General features: G+C 42.8%; 1 protein-coding gene and 1 non-coding gene across 3 annotated transcripts; both read left to right on the top strand.

Annotated features, from left to right (window-relative positions):
- Nucleotides 1-489: 489 nt before the first annotated feature.
- Nucleotides 490-19,710, top strand: KDELR2 (KDEL endoplasmic reticulum protein retention receptor 2). 2 transcript variants are annotated; one of them, XM_025426244.3, is made up of 5 exons: nt 495-734; nt 10,376-10,476; nt 14,604-14,762; nt 15,789-16,041; nt 17,616-19,710. In XM_025426244.3, exons 1-5 carry the CDS (start codon nt 644-646, stop codon nt 17,648-17,650), a joined length of 639 nt encoding a protein of 212 aa, XP_025282029.1. In that variant the 5' UTR covers nt 495-643; the 3' UTR covers nt 17,651-19,710. The 2 variants fall into 2 exon arrangements, with proteins under 2 accessions (XP_025282030.1, XP_025282029.1); XM_025426245.3 differs by lacking the exon at nt 15,789-16,041 and having other exon boundaries at nt 490-734.
- LOC112646408 (small nucleolar RNA U13) lies at nt 16,288-16,391 on the top strand. Its single transcript, XR_003127637.1, has one exon. It is a non-coding gene; the product is annotated as a small nucleolar RNA U13 (small nucleolar RNA).
- Nucleotides 19,711-21,100: the final 1,390 nt, after the last annotated feature.

Below are 21,100 nucleotides of genomic sequence, written 5' to 3'. Positions count from 1 at the left end.
GGCTGAAGGCAGGTGCCCAACCGCTGAGCCACCCAGGGATCCCCGAAATGTTCACTTTTTCTCCTAATTCTGCACTCTCTTTCTCAAAGAGAGTCCCCAGAATGGTAAAAACTGCAACTGCCCGGCCGAAGCGGCATGCTTCCGTTCACCCCCAATAACGACCTCATGTCTGAAGCGAACCCATCGCTCATTAATGTTTTATTTTCCCCTTCACTTTTTCATCCAGCAAGCTTGCAAGAGCTCTTAAGAACAGTAGGAAGGTAGGGAAAAATCCCTCACAAGGAAGTATCATTTCAAAAATTAAAGGAAATCGCTGGAACCCGAGGGGAAGACGGAAACCAGTAGGGTGAAGTTGGCCAGGGGTCGGGATCCTGGGAAGGGGGGCCCCCCCCCCCGCCCCCCTAAGCGGGCGCTTCGGACCGCGCCTGCGCTGGGCGCGTCCCCTTTAAGGGGCGGGGCTGGGGCGGGGCCAGGCGGCGTCCCGCTCTCCCAGACTCCCCCGCGCGCGCCGGCAGTTCGGCCACGTCCCTGGCCACGTCGCGCCGGCTCTCGCCATCTTCGCCGCTTCCTTTCAGGGGCCGTCGCCGCCGCCGCCGCCGCCTGAGCCGCAGAGCCCCGGGCCGCCGCGCCGACCGCCGCCGCCATGAACATCTTCCGGCTGACGGGGGACTTGTCCCACCTGGCGGCCATCGTCATCCTGCTGCTGAAGATCTGGAAGACGCGCTCCTGCGCGGGTGAGCGGCGGGCCAGGTCCCGGAGAGGCTCGGGCGCCAGGCCGGGTCGCCCCGAGGAGCCGCCGACCTCGGCCGCCCCTCTGCCCGCGGGCCTGCGGCGCCCGACACACCCCCTCGGCCAGCCCGGCGAGCTGCCAGCCCGGCGTGGGTGTGTGTGTGGGGGGAACCCTGCGGCCGCTCCGGGGTGGGCGCCCAGGCCGGGCGGGGTGTCGCGGCGCTGGGCCCAGCTCGGCGCTGGGTCGGCCCCTGAACTTGAGCGGTCGGGGCGGGGCGGGGGAGAGGGCGCCAGCCGGAATGCGCGGGCCTCATTCTGTCTGAAAAGTTTGGATGGGGCGGGGGCCGGGGGAGTCCGGCAGGCTCGCCCCCGGCCTTCGGCTCTGATGGGCGCTGCTCCGCCCGCCTGGGCGCCTGGGCGGCGGGTCCGGAGGTGCTGGGAGCCCGCGAATCAATGGGACGGGAGGGAGGAGGATGGGCAGGCCCGCGGCCCGCTTGGCCTGACGTGGCAGCCAGGCCGGCCCGGGAGGTGGAGCGGGCGCGGGGAGGTCACCCCGCTCCCCACCCAGCCCCTTCGAGCACTGGCCTCTAGGTTAGGGTGTCGGGCCAGGCCTGATTAGAGTGGTGTGGGCTTCACCCCAGCGCTGGGGCCCAGGGGCACGCCCGCCGTGGGAGGGGGTGTGAGGAGGTACCTAAGTAAAATTTTGGGGGGACCATCAGTGCTGCTTTGAGAAACGAACTAGTTTGTGGAACTCGGGTGCCTCCGTCTAATAACGGGTTCTCTTCAACCTGCGGCGCCGGGGTACCGCCGAGGTCTGATGCGGTCTCCTGTAATTCCTCACTCCACGTCACCAGTGAGTTGGCGACTCCCTCCTCTGGAGTACACATTTCATGCATGCATTGCTGGAAGGCAGTGGGACAGATCTTCCCCAGATAATAGCAGTGAAGTTTTAACATTTCATTACCCCTAAAAGCTTCAGAGTGGCGACTTTTTAGATGATTTCTTAAAATGCAGTGTCTTTAAACGTCTTTTTGATGCCATGGCGTCAGTGAAATAACTTTTGAATTCAAGAGCTTAATTTTCTCAGAGGCAGTAAAAGATGGACCTGGTGGCAGAGATCCCATTTCCCTGATCAGTTTCTAAAGATTTCCACATCTAGAGTAACACTGCACATCACTGACTGTTGTTGTCTTCAGGACTCCCCTGTCTCCCCAGAATATACCTGAGATGGAGGAAGTACGCAAAAACAAAAGAGACCTTTGAGCAATCAAAATGGATGTTACAAAGTCCATGTACTGAAACCAGTGTTGTGTGGCTTGGAGGTGATCTCTCATTTTTGTACATTTTCTGAGAGATTCAGTTGTAAGATTTCCAATTATAGCAAGGTGATTGCAGCAATTGTGATAGCTGACATTTACTAAGTACACTTACTGTGTACTAGGTAGTGCAGTAAATGGTTTGTATTGCTTATTCCACTTAGTCTTTAAACTGGTCTTAAGAGCCAGGTGCTATCCTCCCCATTCCATGGATCAGGGAACTGAGTTTTAAGGGAGGTGAGGAAATTAGTGGTAGAGCCAGGATTGAAACAAGGAAGCTAACTCACAGTTAAGGATTTTGAATCAGTATCTATTTTGGCCTAAGTACTTTTAGTTTAAACTTTGATGCCAGATCGGTAGTTTAGGTAATCTTTTTTGTTGCACTCAGGCAAGGTGTGATAGTGTCGTGTCCTGTCTCCCCCCACCCCCCACATACCCCATTTTATTAAGATATAATTGACATATAACCTTGTATTAGTTTTAGGTGTGTAATGTGATTTGATATGTGTCTATATTGTGAAATGACCACCACAATAAGTTTAGTTAACATCCATCACTGCACATAGTTAACCATTTTTTTTTTCTGGTGATGAGAACTTTTAAGATCTACTCTCTTATTAACTTTCAAATATGCAGTATAGTGTTATTGACTGTAGTCATCGTGCTGTACATTGCATCCCCAGGACTTATTGATTTTAAAACTGGAAGTGTATACCTTTTGACTACCCATGTTTACCCATACCTCACTCAGAAAGTGTTACTTTTAATCTTGGTTTTTGCTGCGAAATTTTTGTATGAGTCTCTTCATCTTCCCTCATGTGTTTCTCAGAAGCCTGTTTCTGTCAAGTCCTTAAGTGTTGAAGCATACTGTCTTTTAAACACGTATCTAGGGATGCCTGGGTGGCTCAGCAGTTTAGCGCCTGCCTTTGGCCCAGGGCGTGATCCTGGAGTACCTGGATTGAGTCCCACATGGGTCTCCCTGCAGGGAACCTGCTTCTCCTTCTGCCCATGTCTCTGCCTCTCTCTGTGTGTGTCTCTCATAAATAAATAAATAAAATCTTTAAAAATAAATAAACACATATCTAAGATACGGGGGAGAAGCCAGTGCACCAGGTATAGAATTCTTTTTTTTTTTTTTTAAGATTTTGTTTATTTATTCATAGAGACACAGAGAGAAGGAGAGAAAGAGGCAGAGACAGAGGCAGAGGGAGAAGCAGGCTCCATGCAGGGAACCTGACATGGGACTCGATCCCGAGTCTCCAGGATCACACCCCAGGCTGTAGGCCCTGCTAAACTGCTGCGCCACCGGGGCTGCCCCAGGTATAGAATTCTTAAGGGAACCCTTGAGTCATATGGAGAAAGTGAGACAGTTTGCTGTTTAGTTTGCTTAATATTCACTATCTGCATATGGGAGATTTAGGAAAATAGAAAATACTTCAGCCAAAATAATAAGGAAGATAAGTAGTTAAGTTCATGTGTATTTGTCTGGTGTTCCTACAGTTAACCTGTACTTATAGGGCATTATTGAACTCTAGTATCTTTATTAGAGTTAGGATCATTTTAGTTCTTAAACATGAGATTTCCTGGTCTTTTAAAAATCAAAACCACTGAGATCATTTATTCAGACTTAAGTGCTAAATTTGATTGGCTGCTTTGTTTTTCCATTCTAAATTATGAAAGTTGTTTAGAGGCCTTTGAAAGAGTAAGAATTTGATATGAGTTTCTCAAATAACTGGAATAAGAGACTTGTACATTCAGGTTGTGTTTCTCACTCTGACAATACTGGTATTGGGAATCATTTTAGGATTTTGGCACCTGTTTTAAACTTGCCTGCAGCTAGAACCAGGGGACTTTGTTCCCTTAGGGTAAGGGATGTGACAGATTAGTGAGGAAGCTGGAGATTCTGTTTTCCTGACCATCTAATTTGAGAATGGCTACCTTAAGGGCCTGTTTTGAAGTGAGGGCAGAAGAGCTGATCTTGGTGTAGCTGTCTGTGTCTTTCTCTGCCACTGTCGCTACAAAGTGGTGCGCCCACATGAAGTGTGACTTTCTCATATCCCTAAACTGTCACTGCAGCTGGATCCACAGTATGCTCAAGATATGCACTTTATCCTTGTTCTAAACACTGACCTGGATAGCCTTGGGAGAAAAGCCTTGGTTTGTAGATGAAGAACTTCCCAGCAACATTTTTTCTGTAGGCTGGCTGATAGTTATTAATAGTGCTGTATCTATTGTGCTTAAATTACTAGTGGAGTCCTTTTGAGATCCATGACTCCCAGCCACCATCTCCTAGTCTCTCCTCCTCCCCCATCTATTGCTTTGATTGTTGTTAGCTGTTGTTATGTGGGTTGTGTTGACTTTTTGTCCTTCCAAACAAGACAGGAACATATAGTGTCCCCTGCATTCCTCATAATTGGACAACTTATAATTTTGAAGTATAGAATCTCATCTTTTATTATGATCATTGAGAATTCAAGAAGCTTCTGTATCACAGCTTCCTCTTAGTAGCAGCTGTCACCTCTATTCTTTTGACTGCCAGTCTGTTGACTAATTGTTGCTCTCAAACATCTACTGACCATGCATTGTGTGCAAGGCCCTGAGGACACAAGAGCAGCACCTTGTACCTATCAAAGTCTCTGTTTCAAGAAAGTTGGCAATTTATTTGAAATAATAAGAAATACATAAAAAATTAAAAAAATAAAAGGTATTAAATATTAAACCATGTAGGCAGTAAATCTTGTGGATGTGAAGTGGCTTGGAGGATCCCAGGGAAGGCTCCCTTGACTTCCCAGCAAGGTGTATATAAGACCTCTGTAAGAAAAGTCTGAAACTTTGTTGATTGACACAGAAGATGACCTGACCTAATGTATCTTCATAACCATGGTCCTGCATAGGACCAGGTAGGCTGGTAAGGAAGCAAGATGATTCATCTCCCGAAATGAAGTCACTGATTTAGAATATCATCAAAGTTAAAAGACAATAACCTGAGAGAAATAATCTGTAATATATCTAAGTGACAAAAAGTTAATATGCATAATTAAATACTCCTATAAATAAAAAAAGGGTAGAAAAATGCGCAAAGTTGGCAGTTCACAGAAGAGTAACAGAAGGCTCATTAAGCATGAAAGCATGCCCAGCCTTACTAATAGTTAGGAACTGGGATAATAAAATGGCAATGCATACCATTATTTCCTTACTGGGTGAAAAAAGAGGTTTATAACATCTAACATAGGCAAGGATGTGAAAGGGCATTCTCCTTTAGTGTTAGTATGAAAATTGGCACAGCCTTTCTAGGGGAAATCTGACTGTTTAGCAATTTGATGTTCATATGTTTTATCCTAGCAAAGGATATCCTAGCAAAGGGCATCAAAACCACAGAAACCGCCACATATGTGAATAAACTGTCTATGGGTATAAAGATATTCTTGTACCTAAATAAGTACAAAACACTGTTTATAGGTAAAAAGATGTTTGTAGTATTCATAAAAACAAAAGTTGTAAACAACCCAAATATCTGTTAATAGAGTGGTTGCTCAAATGTGATATGGTTATACTATAGAACACTATGCAACCTTTAACAAGAAAGAGCTAGAAGTATTAACAGGAGAAGATATCTGAGAGGTTGAGTTTAAAAAAGCAAATTGAAGGGGCTCCTAGGTGGCTCAGCTAGTTAAGTGTCTGCCTTCAGCTCAGGTCATGATCCCAGGGTTCTGGGATTGAGCTTCCTGCTCAGTGGGGAACCTGCTTCTCCCTCTCCCTCTGCTGCTTCCTGTGCTCTCTCTCAAATATGTAAAATCTTTACCAAAAAAAAAAGGTAAAGCAAAAGATTATATGGCTCCATTTTCAGAGCAAATATATGCAGGTACATATACAAGCATATATACAGAAAGGAGTTTTTTAAAAGCCTGGAAAGTTGCACTTATTTATTTATTTTAAAGATTTTATTTATTCATGAAAGGCACAGAGAGAGGCAGAAACATAGGCAGAGAAAGAAGAGGCTTCCTGCAGGGAGCCCAGTGTGACACTCAGTCTCATGACCCAGGGACCACAACCCTAGCCAAACGCAGACACTCAAACACTAAGCTACCCAGGTGTCCCAGGAAAGTTGCATTTAAAACAGGGGTGGGGGATCCCTGGGTGGCGCAGCGGTTTGGCGCCTGCCTTTGGCCCAGGGCGCGATCCTGGAGACCCGGGATCGAATCCCACATCGGGCTCCCGGTGCATGGAGCCTGCTTCTCCCTCTGCCTGTGTCTCTGCCTCTCTCTCTCTCTCTCTGTGACTATCATAAATAAATAAAAATTAAAAAAAAAAAAAAAAAAAAAAAAATAAAACAGGGGTGGGAGGGTTGTTAAAAAGTCATTTTGGACAAAAAAAAAAAAAGTCATTTTGTTTTTATTCCATATATTTTAGCCCAGTTAGAATTTTTAATTAAATAGCATGGATTTCTTTGAAAGCAAGAAGAAATAGCAAATCAGTACATAATAAGAGCTGTCATTTATCAAGCATTTGTAGTGTGGCAGGTATAGTATAAAGCACTTTTTCTCTAATGGTCCCATAAAGTTGTCATAATTTGTCCCCATTTGACAGATGCAGAAAGTGAGGTTTGGCAGTCGGGAGAGAGGGCAATGTATGTAATGGGCCCAGGCTTAACTCTGTTCCTGGGCTGAGCTTAAACCCAGTTTGTCTACCTCTGGAGCTTCTTTTTCCCTAAGTAACAAAAGTTGTGTTACGAGTTAGTTCCTATTAGGCTGCTGGTTCCAGGGAAAGTTAATGGACTTTAGGAGAATATCCATAAGACAATGGCTTGGAGCATGGTTCCTGGGGCCCTTGTTGAATGCTGCCTTATTGACAGTGCAGAATGTTCTGGTGGTCTAACCTGGGGGGGAGGGGGGGCTTACAGCTCACCTGTTACCAGAACAAAAATAATTAATGGAAAGCTTTTCTGTTTGATCAAGGGTTCTTTTCTATATACCACTGGGAATATAAGAAATCCAACTTTAACCTGCAGTGTAATTTAAAGTAATATATACTGTAGTGTATAGTTGTAGGATTTTATTAAACCTAACTTGGGGGATCCCTGGGTGCCTCAGTGGTTTAGCGCCGCCTTTGGCCCAGGGCATGATCCTGGAGTCCCGGAATCGAGTCCCACATCAGGTTCCTTTGGAGCCTGCTTCTCCCTCTGCCTGTGTCTCTGCCCCTCTCTCTCTCTCTGTGTCTCTCATGAATTAAAAAAAAAAAAAAAAAAAAAAAAAAAAAAACAGAACAAAAAACAAACAAAAAAAAAACCCTAACTTGGCCCAATGGGGAAAGATAGGAATGGTGTTAGGTTTAATGACTGATTTCTATTTAACATGTTATACTCCTTAATACAGATATTTGGTGCATTTGGTATTGGGATGGCTCTTTTAGAAACATTCAGGATGAGTATTCTTGAGAGCTTGTTACCTGCTAGCCTTTACATGCTTTGATCTCAAAACAGGGAGAAAGTGACTGTGGGACCCCTCAGGCTTTGCAAGAGGTTCTCCCCCTTTAAGGAGATTCCTGCCTCTGCCTGCTCTGGGGTCCCTGCCATCTTGTGAAGACAAGAAAATTTTTCTCTCTTAAGGGAAAAAGCTGCTGCTTGGTAATCAGGATCCTAGACCAGGAAGAATAGGGTAGAACTGAATAAGCAAACTTATATTTCCAGCATGTTCTTTACATGGATTCTGTACCACAAGACAAGCTGCAGGCCACATGCTGCCTGTCTCTCTTTCCCTCTCCTGCTCAGAGGGCTCTTCTACCCTCTGGTTAGCAGTAAATTAGGGCAGAACCCAAAGAACATTGCCTATTTACAGTCATAGAGGCACAGTATGACTTAGAAACTCTTTGGAAATGTTATCCCAAAATACCACAAAATGAGAATTTACCCCATGACATGAAAATAAAATGAATTCTATCTTTTTTTTTTTTTTTTTTTGGACCATTTGTTCATTCATTTGGCAGATATTTTCTTAGCCCTGCTGTGTGTCAGGCCTAGTGCTGAGCACTGAGAATACAAAATGGGTAAGACATGACCCCAGCCTTTGGAGATCTCAGTGTCTGTTGGAGAAGAAGGAAGACAGGCAATCAGATAATCGCAGTGTATTTTATAAGACCATAATAGGAGCTAGGGCAGCAGCTGGTGGGGAGTAATTCCCATTATATACTTGTTGAATGAATAAACATCACCAAGGGAGGGTGTCTTCAAAGACGATTTCCCAGAGTGAAGTGATATGTGATTTGGGTCCCAAAGGGAGTGGTAAAAGCAATATGATAGTCCTGGGTTTTTAATTTGGGAATGCTGAAAATGAAAAATTACAAATCTGACTCCCAAAGTTCCATTAGAATAAACCCCTTATAACAAATTTGCCTGCATGTACCCTGTAATTTTTTGTTTAAAATATTGGAAAGAACCAGATGGTAAAGGATCTGGGAATTTCTCTCTCAAAGCTTCAACAAGTATCAGATGTGAACTGCATGCTCCCTATCCTTTTCCTCTTCATCTTGTCTTTCTCTTTCTCTCCCGTGTCTCTATGTGAATGGCAGCCTCATTATTTTTCTTTAGAACATTGATCTCTCTGATAAGAAAAATAACTCCCTGTTACTGGGGAAGACTGGAAGGAGCAGACTGTCTGTATCTCCACCTTTGACCCTTAAAATTGGTTGCTATTGATAGATCCAGAAGAGAGTCAACTTTTTCTTCAGATTCTGTTTTGGTGGTTTTGTGAATAGACTAGAACTGTAGTTATTCATACGGAGAAAGTAACATTCTTGTCCAGGCTTTTACAAGCTGCAGAATTGTTTTATAAGATATCATTTAAAAATAATGTGATTTTCGGGGATTCCTGGGTGGCTCAGCAGTTTGGAGCCTGCCTTCGGCCTGCGGCGTGATCCTGGGGTCCCTGGATTGAGTCCCGCGTCAGGCTTCCTGCATGGGACCTGCTTCTCCCTCTGTGTCTCTGCCTCTCTCTCTCTCTCTCTCTCTCTCTCTCTCATGGATAAATGAGTAAAATTAAAAAAAATAATAATAAAATTAAAAATGATTTTCATGTTATGTATGAGTGTTGCCAGTAATATGGTGCAGTGACATTTCTGCTAAATACATGCTTGCTTAAATATTTAATGGTATGAAGTTTGCAACATAGAGGAAGGTGGGTGGGTTCTGATGTGTAGTAAGATTCAGTTTCCTTAATGAATTCACTCAATCTTCTGAAACCCATAGTTCACATCCTTTGTCACATAAATATTTGGCCAAATATAGATGTCAAAAAAGCTGAGTGTACATACTATGTGACCTTCAATACCTACCCCCAACCCCCAATGGAGTCTCCACATCCTTAAATGACGCTCTGGAGGTAGACTGGTGGTTGGCAGTAAGTAGAAGCAGATTAAAAAAAAAAAATTATTTTTTTTTAAGACTATTTTCTTTTGAGGACTGACTATAGTAGTAGATTCCCACCCTTTTGTTGCCATAGCATCCATAGCAACATTTTTATGGCTGTGTGATGAATCTAAGAGATGGAATTTTTAAAAATCTTAACATGCTGCCCTCACAAAATCAGTCACCTTGGGAGGCCGTACCACCACTCCACAGGGTTACCGCTCACTCTTACCTGAAGCAGTGCAGTGTTCCTCACTGAGTTCCTCATCTCCTTAATCAGGTTAGACCCCAACACGATGAAGGATTTGTCTTCATGAGATATATTGTTTTAAAGTGGAAAGAAGGATGCTAAAGGTAGCAGACAAGTTATAACACTAAATACCAGCAGAATTGGTGAAATTATTTTTGTCTAAAGTATATATTTGAAAAATACAATGTTCAGGGGCCCCTGGGTGGCTCAGTCAGTGTCCAACTCTTAATTTTGGCTCAGTTCCTGATCTTGGAGTTGTGATTGAGCCCTGTGCTCAGGGTAGAGCCTGCATGGTCCTTCTCCCTCTGCTCCTCCCCCACTAGTGTATGCACGCGCTCTCTCAAAAATAAATAAAATCTTTTTTAAAAAAGAAAAATATAATGTTCATTCGAACAGTACACATCCTGGTATATTGATTGGCACTGGCATAATTAAGGCACTTTCCCATAGTCACCCAGCATGATAAGACTGCAGAGCTGTTAGACCCTCTCCAAAGAAGCATGTTCAGGAATGCTAAGTGAAAAGAAAACTAGAGCTGCTGTCATTTTGGAGTCACCCCAGACATCAGCCTTTGACCCTGGAGCCCACTTGTCCTGTCTCCACTTCCTGCAGTGTTCTCTGCAGGAAGCACTCAGCTCCTCTAAGAGAGGCTTTTCTAATACTTTCCTTTTGTTTCTTTAGGTATTTCTGGAAAAAGCCAGCTTCTCTTTGCACTGGTCTTCACAACTCGTTACCTGGATCTTTTTACTTCATTTATTTCATTATATAATACATCTATGAAGGTATGGTATGGCATCCAATGGAATGCATTTTATACATAATTCACAGGCCTATGGAAACTATTAAGTTGATGTCAGTTGTACAGTTAAACATTTTCTAGAATAATGTCTAAACATGCTGTTCTAGACCTAAGCACTTTTAGACCACCTTGTACAAAGAAGTGGGGATAGTGTTATCATTAAGCACATTTTCTGTTTCAGAGTATCTGTTTAATTGAAGTGCTTTGCAGTTAGAGATTTTTTAATCTTACATTCCTTGAGTATGATAAACCTCTAAAGCTCTTGATAACCCTGTAAGAAAGAGAGATAACTATTATGTTTCAAGCAGGGAAATTACAGACTCACTGGGAAATCCAGCAGGTTGGTTCAGAACAAGGACTGGAAGCTTAGCTAGGCTCCTCGCTGCAATACCTCGTTTTGCTCTTGTGGGAGAGATTATGTATAGACTTCGACTTCTTTTCTTTTTTTTTCATGCTAAATCCATGTTTCTGGAACTTTTTTGTGTGCCATCTTTAGTACTTTTGCTATGCCTAAATAACATCTGTACCATAATTTTCTCAATGTGTTTATAAAACATTTTAACTTTCTTAAGCATTAGTATCCATGGCTTTGGTGTCCTTCTATTTTTCTAAATCCACATTAAAACAAACTTGTAATTATTAAAATGCAAGATGTTTGTGTACCACCTCACATCTTGTGGACTACTGGGGGTGCATGCTCTCTACTTGCTGAGGCCTCAGTTTCCCAGAGTCATTGAACTTACATTTATTGAGCACCCGCAGTGGTGGGTACTTCCCTAGGATTGAAGATAAGGCAGAAAACGAGCAGAAGTCTTATTAAGTTTCTGGTTGGGGAGAGTAGACCAATCATCCCAATCGATACTTAGTGAGTGATAGCAGTTTGTGATGAGTGCTAAGAAGTATGGGGGGAAAGAAAAAGAAGTATGGGGCTCTCAGGGTGTGCAGTAGAAGTCTCATTTCTTTCATTCATTCATTCTACATAGTTTACTGAGCACCTGTGTATGTGGGGGGGGACAGTGTTGTAGGCACTTGATTATTGGCACACCTGATAAAGTCAAGTTTAAGCTGAAGCCTATTTGGTGTGGTATTTAAAAAGCGTTTTTCATAAACACGGATCAAAGTAGACAAAACCATATTTGGGTCTGTGGTCTTTACTAAAAAACTAATTTGAGTTGCCTGTAATCATTTCATTCTTCATTACTAAGTGACCAGGGCCTAGTAATCAGGAAATAATTAGCTTACTTAAAACCGGTAGGTCCCTGCTTATTGTCCAGGACAAGTCAAAACTGCAGATATTACTAGTGTGTAAGCAGAAATCCTCCTCCATTTTCCTTGGGATACCTAGCTTTCAGAGGAATCCTTCTTGCTTGGTTCTAATTTCCAAGCACATCCTGAAAATCAGAGGAGTGACAGCCAAGTTTTATGTGCTCATTGCCTTTTTTTTTTTTTTTTTTTTTTTAATTCATGAGAGCCAAAGGGAGAGAAGCAGAGACCCAGGCAGGGGGAGAAGCAGGCTCCATGTACGGAGCCTGATATGGGACTCGATCCCCGGGTCCCCAGGATCACACCCTGAGCCGAAGACAGACGCCAAACCACTGAGCCACCCAGGTGTCCCTACTCATTGCTTTGACTTTAAATGCACAGCACTGGTGAGAGGAGAGAAGCAGCTGCTTACCCCAGTGGCCATAAGACCTTTATGAACCAATCTTGGCTGGCTGTAGTCCGGGCGCTGGGGAAGGACCCCCACAAACATGTGCCTTGGCTGGATGTTCTGCTGGAGGAGACTTTGTGTATAAATGTATATATGTTGTGTTGATACCTGTAGATTGTATGTTATTTATATATATGTATACATATCTATATGGAGAGAACTCTAACCATATATTAATTTTTTTTTTTTAGTAGTTGGTATATGGGTATAACCAACAATTTTAGTACCTTGTCAACTATGTATTTGCAAATATAACTTCATGATGAGGTACCAGGGATAGTTTAGTTATTTTGTCTTTAGACATATGAGGGCTTGATGATTGCTCTCATTTTCCTAATAAGTTATTTGCCCAAATGTTTTCCTAATTAAGTTTCACGAGGTGGTTTTCCTAAGGAGTGGTATCGGGTAGCCCAACTGATATCCCATTTCTTTCCATTCAGAGGCTAAAGCTGCCCTTTGATTCTTGTGTGTAAAATTCTGCATTCTGAAAATTGCTATAATTTCAGAATAACAGACTTTTCCTTTGGTGTTTGACCTTTTGAATATGAAAGGACATGACTTGATTGTAAGCCTTTAAACGACTGTACTGCTATGTGAGCTCCCTCGTAGGCGTCAGTGTTTCACAAGTTATCCCTTATTTTTGGTTTGCTGTCATATGCTACCAGACAAAATTTCATAGAAATGATCTGAATGTTCTGTGTTAAAGTAACACACTATAAGTAAAAGTGATCATTGTAGAGTTAAATGTGAGCTATGTTGTATCTTCTATTTAGAAAAGCCCTAGCTGGGGGCACCTGGGTGGCTCAGTCATTTAAGCCTCCAACTCCTGGTTTTGGCTCAGGTCCTGATCTCATGGGTCGTGGAATCGAGCCCTGAGTTGGGCTCCCTGCTCGATGGAGAGTCTTTTCAAGATTCTCTCCCTCTGCCCCTCCCCTCACTCTCTTTCTCCCTCTCTCTTACAACTAAATAAATCTTTAAAAAAGGAGGGGTGCCTGGGTGGCTCAGTGGGTTAAGCATCTGCCTTCAGCTCGAGGCATGATCCTGGGGTCCTGGGATTGAGCCCCATGTTGGGCTCCCTTCTCAACAGGGAGCCTAGTTCTCCTTTTCCCTTCTGCTCATGTTCTTTCTCAAATAAATAAAGTCCTAAGGAAAAAAAAAAAGGAAAGCACTAGCTAAGAAATAGCATCGTGCTGGAGGGAGGTGCACTGGTTGAACTGCATTGAACTATGTGTTCTTTTTTTTTTTTTCTTAAGCTGCTGCTAATAGTTTAAACTGAGGTTAATAATATATAATAATTAATAATACATAATACATTATTTAACATATGATCCAGCAATCCCATTCCTAGGTATTTACCCAAGAGAAATGAAAACTTAGGTTCACATGAATGTCTGTACGTAAATGCTCATAGCAGCTTTATCTGCCATCCCCCAAGCTAGAAACAACCCACCTGTCCTTAAGCTAGTGTGTGGATGAGCAAACTGTGGTATACCCAAACAGTAAACTGTTCAGCAGTAAAAAGGAACTGCTTGTTAATACACACAACAACGTGGTTGGATTGAGAATCCATTATGTTGCTTTTAAGGGCTTCTGGGGGGCTCAGTCAGTTAAGTGCCTACGGCTCACGTCATGGTTCTGGGGTCCTGGGATTGAGCCCCACGTTGGGCTGCTTGCTCAGCGGGGAGTCTGCTTCTGCCTCTCCACTCTGATTTTGCTCTTGCTTGGCTTTTCTCTCTCAAATAAATAAAATCTTTAAAAAAGCGGGGGGAGCATTACGCTGCTTGAAAGAAGCCAGTCTTAGGGGGACATAAGATACAATCTCATTATTTGGCATTCTGGAAAAGGCAAAAACTGCAGGGACCAAGAATAGATCAGTTATCAAAAAGAGGAAGAAGGGATCCCTGGGTGGCGCAGCGGTTTGGCGCCTGCCTTTGGCCCAGGGCGCGATCCTGGAGACCCGGGATCGAATCCCACGTCGGGCTCCCGGTGCATGGAGCCTGCTTCTCCCTCTGCCTGTGTCTCTGTGCCTCTCTCTCTCTCTGTGACTATCATAAATAAATAAAAATTAAAAAAACAAAAACAAAAAGAGGAAGAAGAATAGATCGGTTTCCACTAGAGGTTGGGCCTGGGGAGAGGGCTTGACTACAGAGGGGCAGGTCTGAGGGAGGTGTTTAGGTGTCACTTGATAAGACTATTCTGTGTCTCAGTTGTGATGGTGGTTATATGACTTATAGAACTCTCTATTCCCCAGAAGCAAACTTTATTGTATTTAAGTTTCAAAACAAAAAAAGCTAAGAAAAAAAATCATGCCTTTCTGAGCATATGGATGATGTAGAAAGCCAAGGGAGTTGGAACTGTTGTAAAATATGGATGACCTGGTGCTTTTCTTCTGTCTTTAGCTCATCTACATTGCCTGCTCCTATGCCACGGTGTACCTGATCTACATGAAATTTAAGGCAACCTACGATGGAAATCATGATACCTTCCGAGTGGAGTTTCTGGTGGTCCCTGTGGGAGGCCTCTCCTTTCTAGTCAATCATGATTTCTCTCCTCTGGAGGTTAGTGAAGAGATTATTTAGGGAAATAGACGTGTTTGCAGATAATGTGGGTGGTTCTGATTTGTTTTTTCGATTTGACAAGCTTCTGGTGCAGCATATACCCTATTAGGTCTAAATAAATCACAGACAGGAGTTAAGCTTCCAGGTATTTGGGCATCTGCTGACAGATTATTGCTGGATTCTCCTCTAGAGAATGAACCAGGCTTCTGTGGTAGCAAACATAGTGCCTTGCCTGTGCAGGTGCTTCAAGAGCACCTAGCTTTGTTTCCTTTTCATGTAGGGGAGTTGCATGTTGATGCTGCGTGCAAATCCCCTAAGCAGTGTTGCTACACTGCTGGTATTTAGAAGAGTGGTTTGCATGGTGCCCTGTACTCCACAGAGCAGCAGCCTGCTCCTGGATGCCTAACCCTTCCCTTAGCATCTTGGGGAAGCTGCTGGTCGTGGATTCAGAACACTCCCAGAACTACCTGCAAGGCTTACTGTGTGAATCAAGTGCCATTGTTAGGCAGAATGTTTGCATGATTACAATTCCCATTACTTACCCTTTGATTTAACCACACCAAAAAAAGCCTAAAGAATAAGAGAGATGATGTAAATATTGAGATAGTCCGTGAAGGAGACCCAAGTGGTAAGGAAAAGCAGCAGTGGGAGAGCTGTCAGCCTCATTCACCCTGGCAGCGAGCAGCGTTCATCCAGGACCCTAGATTCGGAATGGGACAAACTTATCCAGGAGAAACATCTGTGTAGATTCATGGAAAAATGTACCAGGAAGGAGATGTTGGAGAGATGGCTAACGAAAATTCACAGAAGCAAGAGTGTCTGGGTTACCCAGCTTGTCAGTGGAGTGTTGTGCCTCTTCAATGTAGCTCAAGTTTCTGTAATTCATTAAATTGGTGAGCTGCCATGCTTGATGCTCCGATGCCCAGACTCCTCACTTTTTGTGCTGCTCCACAATAAAGCAAGAATATGTCCTATGAACTCATGGTGGGTACTGGGTGCTAATGAAGCCTGTGGTTACTCTTACAGATTTTGTGGACCTTCTCCATCTACCTGGAATCTGTGGCTATCCTCCCTCAGCTCTTCATGATCAGCAAGACAGGGGAGGCGGAGACCATCACTACCCACTACCTGTTTTTCCTGGGCCTCTACCGTGCTCTGTATCTGGTCAACTGGATCTGGCGCTTCTACTTCGAGGGCTTCTTTGACCTCATTGCTGTGGTGGCTGGCGTTGTCCAAACGATTCTATACTGCGACTTCTTCTACTTGTATATTACAAAAGGTACCTCAGGCTGCCTCCTCCCTGCTTTGTTCCTACAGCCATGTGTTTTTAGGAGCTCTCCAGCCCAGCATGCTCCTAATCTGGCACTAGCCCATAAAGCAAAACTGGTTTCAGGAAAACATTTTAATGACTGTCAAATAAAATTCTGGGTGTTTTCCTTTTTTTTTCTGTAGCTTCATTGTTTTTCCATAATAGGATGTTTTTATTGTAAGAAATTTAATCAGCTTTTATAACTCTGAATACGTGATCTTTTTGTAGTTGATGAGCATAATGATTGGGTGTTCACGCAGTTGTGTGACAATGTGCCTCCTCAAACCTTGTTACGACCTTGGCATATTATCCATCTGACGTAAAAAATAATAATTCTGAAAATAATCACTTGAAACCCTACCACTCAGAGATGATCGTAATGTTTCAGTAAATGTAATTCCAGATATGTCTATACATATACACAGGTAAATGATTAAGCTGTACATGCTGTTCTATAATCTGGGTTTTTTTTTTTTCCCCACTCACATTTTTTCAAGTCTGTTGATAGAAATCTACATAGTTTTCAGTGGCCGTAGACTATTTCATTTTGTGTATTACCATAATTCACTCCCCCCCCCCTCATGGGTATTCAGACTGATTTGCTGGTATTAAAATCCAGTGCTTGGGGCATCTCGGTGGTTCAGTTGGTTAGGCATTCCACCCTTGATTTCGGCTCAGGTCATGACCTTAGGGTTGTGAGATTGAGCCCTACATCAGGCTCTGTGCTAAGGGTGGAGTCTGCTTAAGACTTTCTCTCTCTCTCTCTCTCTGTCTCCTCTTCCTCTCCCTCCCGCTCTCTCCCTCCCCCTCACTTGTGTGCATGCTCTCTCTCTCAAAAAAATTTTTGAAAAAAAACCAACAAAAACAGTGGCTAAATCAGTATCCTTGTATGTGTATATTTTCATATTTATATGAATATAGGACATGCGAACATCACAAAGACTTGATGAAAACTGTGGTCCTTGTTAAAAAAAAAGGCATATTTATGCATGTGCACACAAATAAATATAGTTTTAGGGGATTCAGGAACCCTGTAACCCAACCACAGTCTCAGGCTAAAAACCCTTGCTATACAGTATAATTTCTAATGATGGAATTGGTAGGTACAAGGGCATATATATCTTATATCTTTTTTAACATCCAAAATTTCGTAGATCTCTCTGTACATATTAACAGTTATATTTTAATGTATGTTGATTAGGTGAGAAAGTAATGATAAAACACTGCTATGAACTTAGTGACAAGTTCAGTTGAATTTGTGTTTTTTAAATTCAATTGCTGGGACATGGAGGTACATGAAAGAAATCCCAGTATATGTGTACATGACATATTCATATTTCAGAAGTTTGTTTTTTGACACCAAAATCAAATGACTTTTGGTGCCAAAGACTTATTTCCTTGTACCTTCCTCTGTAGTGTCTTGAGGTGACAGATCTCTAGGAGCAGGAAGAAGGAAACTACAAGCTTGTCAATACCAATAACCTTTTTTTCTTTTTTTAATACCAATAACCTTTTATTTTCTTTTCCTCTCTTTAAAATTCTAGTACTCAAGGGAAAGAAGCTCAGTCTGCCCGCGTAAGTGCCAAAGACCATCACCAGCATCTGTCCTTCAGGGTGCTCGGACAGAATTCTTACCACAGCAAAGGCACAAGATGCTTGATACGGAAAATCAGAAACTTAACTCTTTTGTTGCAGATAGTCATCAGTGGCTCTGTAAGAACCCAGAGGAAAAGAACCAGAAGGTTTCTGTTAAATGCATCTTGCCTTATCTTTTTTTATTACTATGTACAAAGATTTTTTTACACAAAGAAACTTAATGCTGTATTAATAAATTCAGTGTGTAGCTTCAATTGGAGTAGTTCCAAAAGTGAAGATTTTGTGAGGAATAAGTGCAAACTTTTTTTTTAATTCTTTGAAATTGTTGATTCTTTGTGTCTGCAATGAAATTGTACTCCTTGACAGTTGATAGATTATATATTCTTCCATCTATCAAACTTGCATTCCACTATATTTATTTTTGCCAAAAGATGAGTTTTATTTGTTTGAAATCTGAGACACTATGTTCAAATTGGTCTATCTTTGTTCAAATTTCTTCCCACCTAATGTGGAAATCCTTCCTTGGACATCACACTACATGTAAGGCTGGTAAGGATGACTCACACAAGCTTATGGTTTTCATTACCAAAATTTTTAGATTCTGAATGTAGATGGAGTCTCGTTTAAGAGTCACCAAAGGTGCCTGCCCCCCTTTCCTGCTAAGAAGAGTCCCTTTGAGACTGTCCCAAGAGTGTCAGAGAACTCAGTGGGCAGGGGTTCTGGTCTGCTTGCCATCTAGGTGTGGGATGTGAGGGACATTAATGATTATGTTGAATCTAGGCTCTACTCCTCTGAGGAATGGAACACAAGGTAGTCACCTATCACTTAAATTTACAATTCCAAAAGATTACTACAACCATGTCCATGCTCAGATTCAAATGGTTTTTCATATCACTTTCGGGTAGTAAAATGATTTACATTTTTTTCTTAATTGGCAGCACCAATTGCCATTCCTTACACTCTTTGATTTGTTTTTGTTTTGTTTTGTTTTTACTGAGCTCTTGCATGATTTATCTTGTGTTACCATCCTAAATAAACATTTTATTAAATGTAGAATAAATTGTCTTATTTTGGGGGGGGGATGAATTAGGCTTTTGGAACATCCTACGTCAGGATGATTTTTTCATTTTCCGATTGGCAACAAAAGCTCTATATAGGGCCGCAAACATTTATCGTTCACAAATCAATCTAAAAGTTTCTGTATTTTGAGGAAAAATTGAAATTTTTCCTCCTAATTTTGCCATTTTATTGATTTGCTACATTTTTTTGATTTATGCAAAAGCATATGACTTTGTTTTTCTCTGATGCACCATAAATGTTAAAGTGTTGAATACTAACAGTGCTTACTACAAGAAGGATGTAGTATTTTTGCTTGCTGCATTAAAATATCTTATGGAAGAAGGGAGCAAGATGGGTTTTATTTTTATCTAATATGTCTCTTAACATCTTTCTAAATTGGCAGTGTGACTTGCACAGTTGAACCTCTTGTCTTTATCTCTCATTTCCACACACACCCCACCCCCCCCATACCTCATGGTTGTCCTTTTGTGTATCTGTCTTTCTAGCATTCTAGTCTTGGTTTAGTTTCTGTTTTCATCCTCCTTGGAAGATTCTGAGAGTGTGGAGGAAGGATGGGAAATCTCAGTATAGGTGGAGCAGCCTGCTGCCCACACTGGGGGCAGGGTGGTGGGCTCACACTGTTTCTGTGCATGTAAATCGAACACAAGCTGGGATCATTATGGGAGAGCACAGTGCAGATGACAGGGATCTGGGACCTCAGCAGGCTGCCTGACTGAAGGCATCGATCTGAAGTATCAGTGTCTCCTCTGGTCATCCTGCCCACGTAAAAGTGAAACTGGCTAAGATGTTACCACCATTTTGTAGTCAACCAGGATGACATCATGATAAACAGGGTGGCTGAGTGGGAGTGCAGGACTGGGGCAGCGTCCTCACACATGTAGGGGTAAAGGCCTTGTATAATGCGCCTTATGAAGCACTGTTTCAGAGTTCCTTTCATTTCAATAAAGATTATCAGGTAATTAATATTTTTATCCACCTGTTTTATTTGTGTGAATTTTTTTTTAATGAAAGCATGAGGAGAAATAAAGTTAACAAATTTGCCCATTAAGTGGGTTTAAGTTGGCTGCTTACTGACACCAGTGTCAATAACATTTCCTGCTTCCTTCCAGGCTGCTCAGGAAAGGAGTAGGTAGAGAAATAGCTGAGGGGAAGAGAGAAGGTTGCAGGTAGAAGGCCTTGGGAGAAGATCCAGGCCTGCCTTTTCAAAGATGCCACTAGTTTGGACGACTTCCTGGAAAGATTGCTTTTCAATAGAAATCATGAATGCTTGGTGGGAATCCTGTGTAAAAAAGTTCAAGCTGTGGAGTCAGCCTTGTGTTAGGATTCATGGCTCCTCACACCCTAGCTCCATGAGCCTCCATCTCCGTATTACCTGCAGAGACTTCCACCACAGGACTTTTGCAAGTTGTGAATGGCCCATATTGATGAAGCTCGAAATAGAGCTTGATGCACACACACACATCTAGAGCTCGGCACCTTTGGCCCTCCTCCCCCTCCCCCTGGGCTTAGTTTGGGACAGCTGCCCCGAAAGCTGGCTGGAAAACACTTCGGGCAGGAGTCCTCATGACCTATATGATGACATAGGTCAAATTTGCCCTAGTTGGGAGAGTGATGCAACTATAGACATTCACTGCTAAGTCCCTTCCCAAAACTACCTGAGTGACTAATTGGGTGGGAGCTTCAGGTGCGGTTTCTCTGTGCACTTCGCCCTCTAGTGACTGAATGGGGAATTAGCAAGGAACCCACATTAGCAAGGTTCTCACTCCAACCCCTCTGAGCTAGCCTTTGGAGTGTGTGGAGTCGTGTGGGTGCTGTGGGCCTTAACTCCTCGGGTTCTGAGACCATCTCCTCTCATCCCTGCAGTTTAAGAGCAAGTTGCAGCATAATACAGCACTAATGTTTTAAAACAATGACAGGGATACTTTTTTCTAATACTAGAATGCTCCTAGTCTCTACCTCCAACTTCCAATTGGTCACTAAAAAGGTAAGAGTCTGGGCAGCCCTGGTGGCCCAGCAGTTTAGCGCCGCCTTCGGCCAGTATCCTCCCTGCATGGAGCCTGCCTGTGTCTCTGCCTCTCTGTGTGTGTGTGTCTGTCATGAATAAATGAAATCTTAAAAACAAAAAACGGTGAGAGTCTTTGGGCAAGTGCTACACTACACTTGACTCTGTTACCAAAACAGAATGAAAATACGGAATGTGTTTATTCCTCTGATAAGGGATCTAACACAGATACATGGCTAGGTAACAGGAGAACTGGTGTGCCCTACAATGAAAAATTCCCTCATTTACTTTGAATTCTGAGGATTGAAGATCCCAGGGCTGTAAAGAAGAGCTTAGAAAAACAACTATGGA

This window comes from Canis lupus, chromosome 6, assembly GCF_003254725.2.
Source record: "Canis lupus dingo isolate Sandy chromosome 6, ASM325472v2, whole genome shotgun sequence".
NCBI classification, from domain to species: domain Eukaryota; kingdom Metazoa; phylum Chordata; class Mammalia; order Carnivora; family Canidae; genus Canis; species Canis lupus.
The sequence above is the reverse complement of the archived record's forward strand: the minus strand, read 5'-3'. Positions and strand labels throughout refer to the sequence as shown.

Coding starts and splice junctions, on each gene's coding strand:
- KDELR2 (XM_025426244.3), top strand. CDS start 644: ATGAACATCTTCCGGCTGACGGGGGACTTGTCCCACCTGGCGGCCATC. Junction 14,763..15,788: donor ATGATTTCTCTCCTCTGGAG/GTTAGTGAAGAG, acceptor TTACTCTTACAG/ATTTTGTGGACCTTCTCCAT. Junction 16,042..17,615: donor CTACTTGTATATTACAAAAG/GTACCTCAGGCT, acceptor TTAAAATTCTAG/TACTCAAGGGAAAGAAGCTC.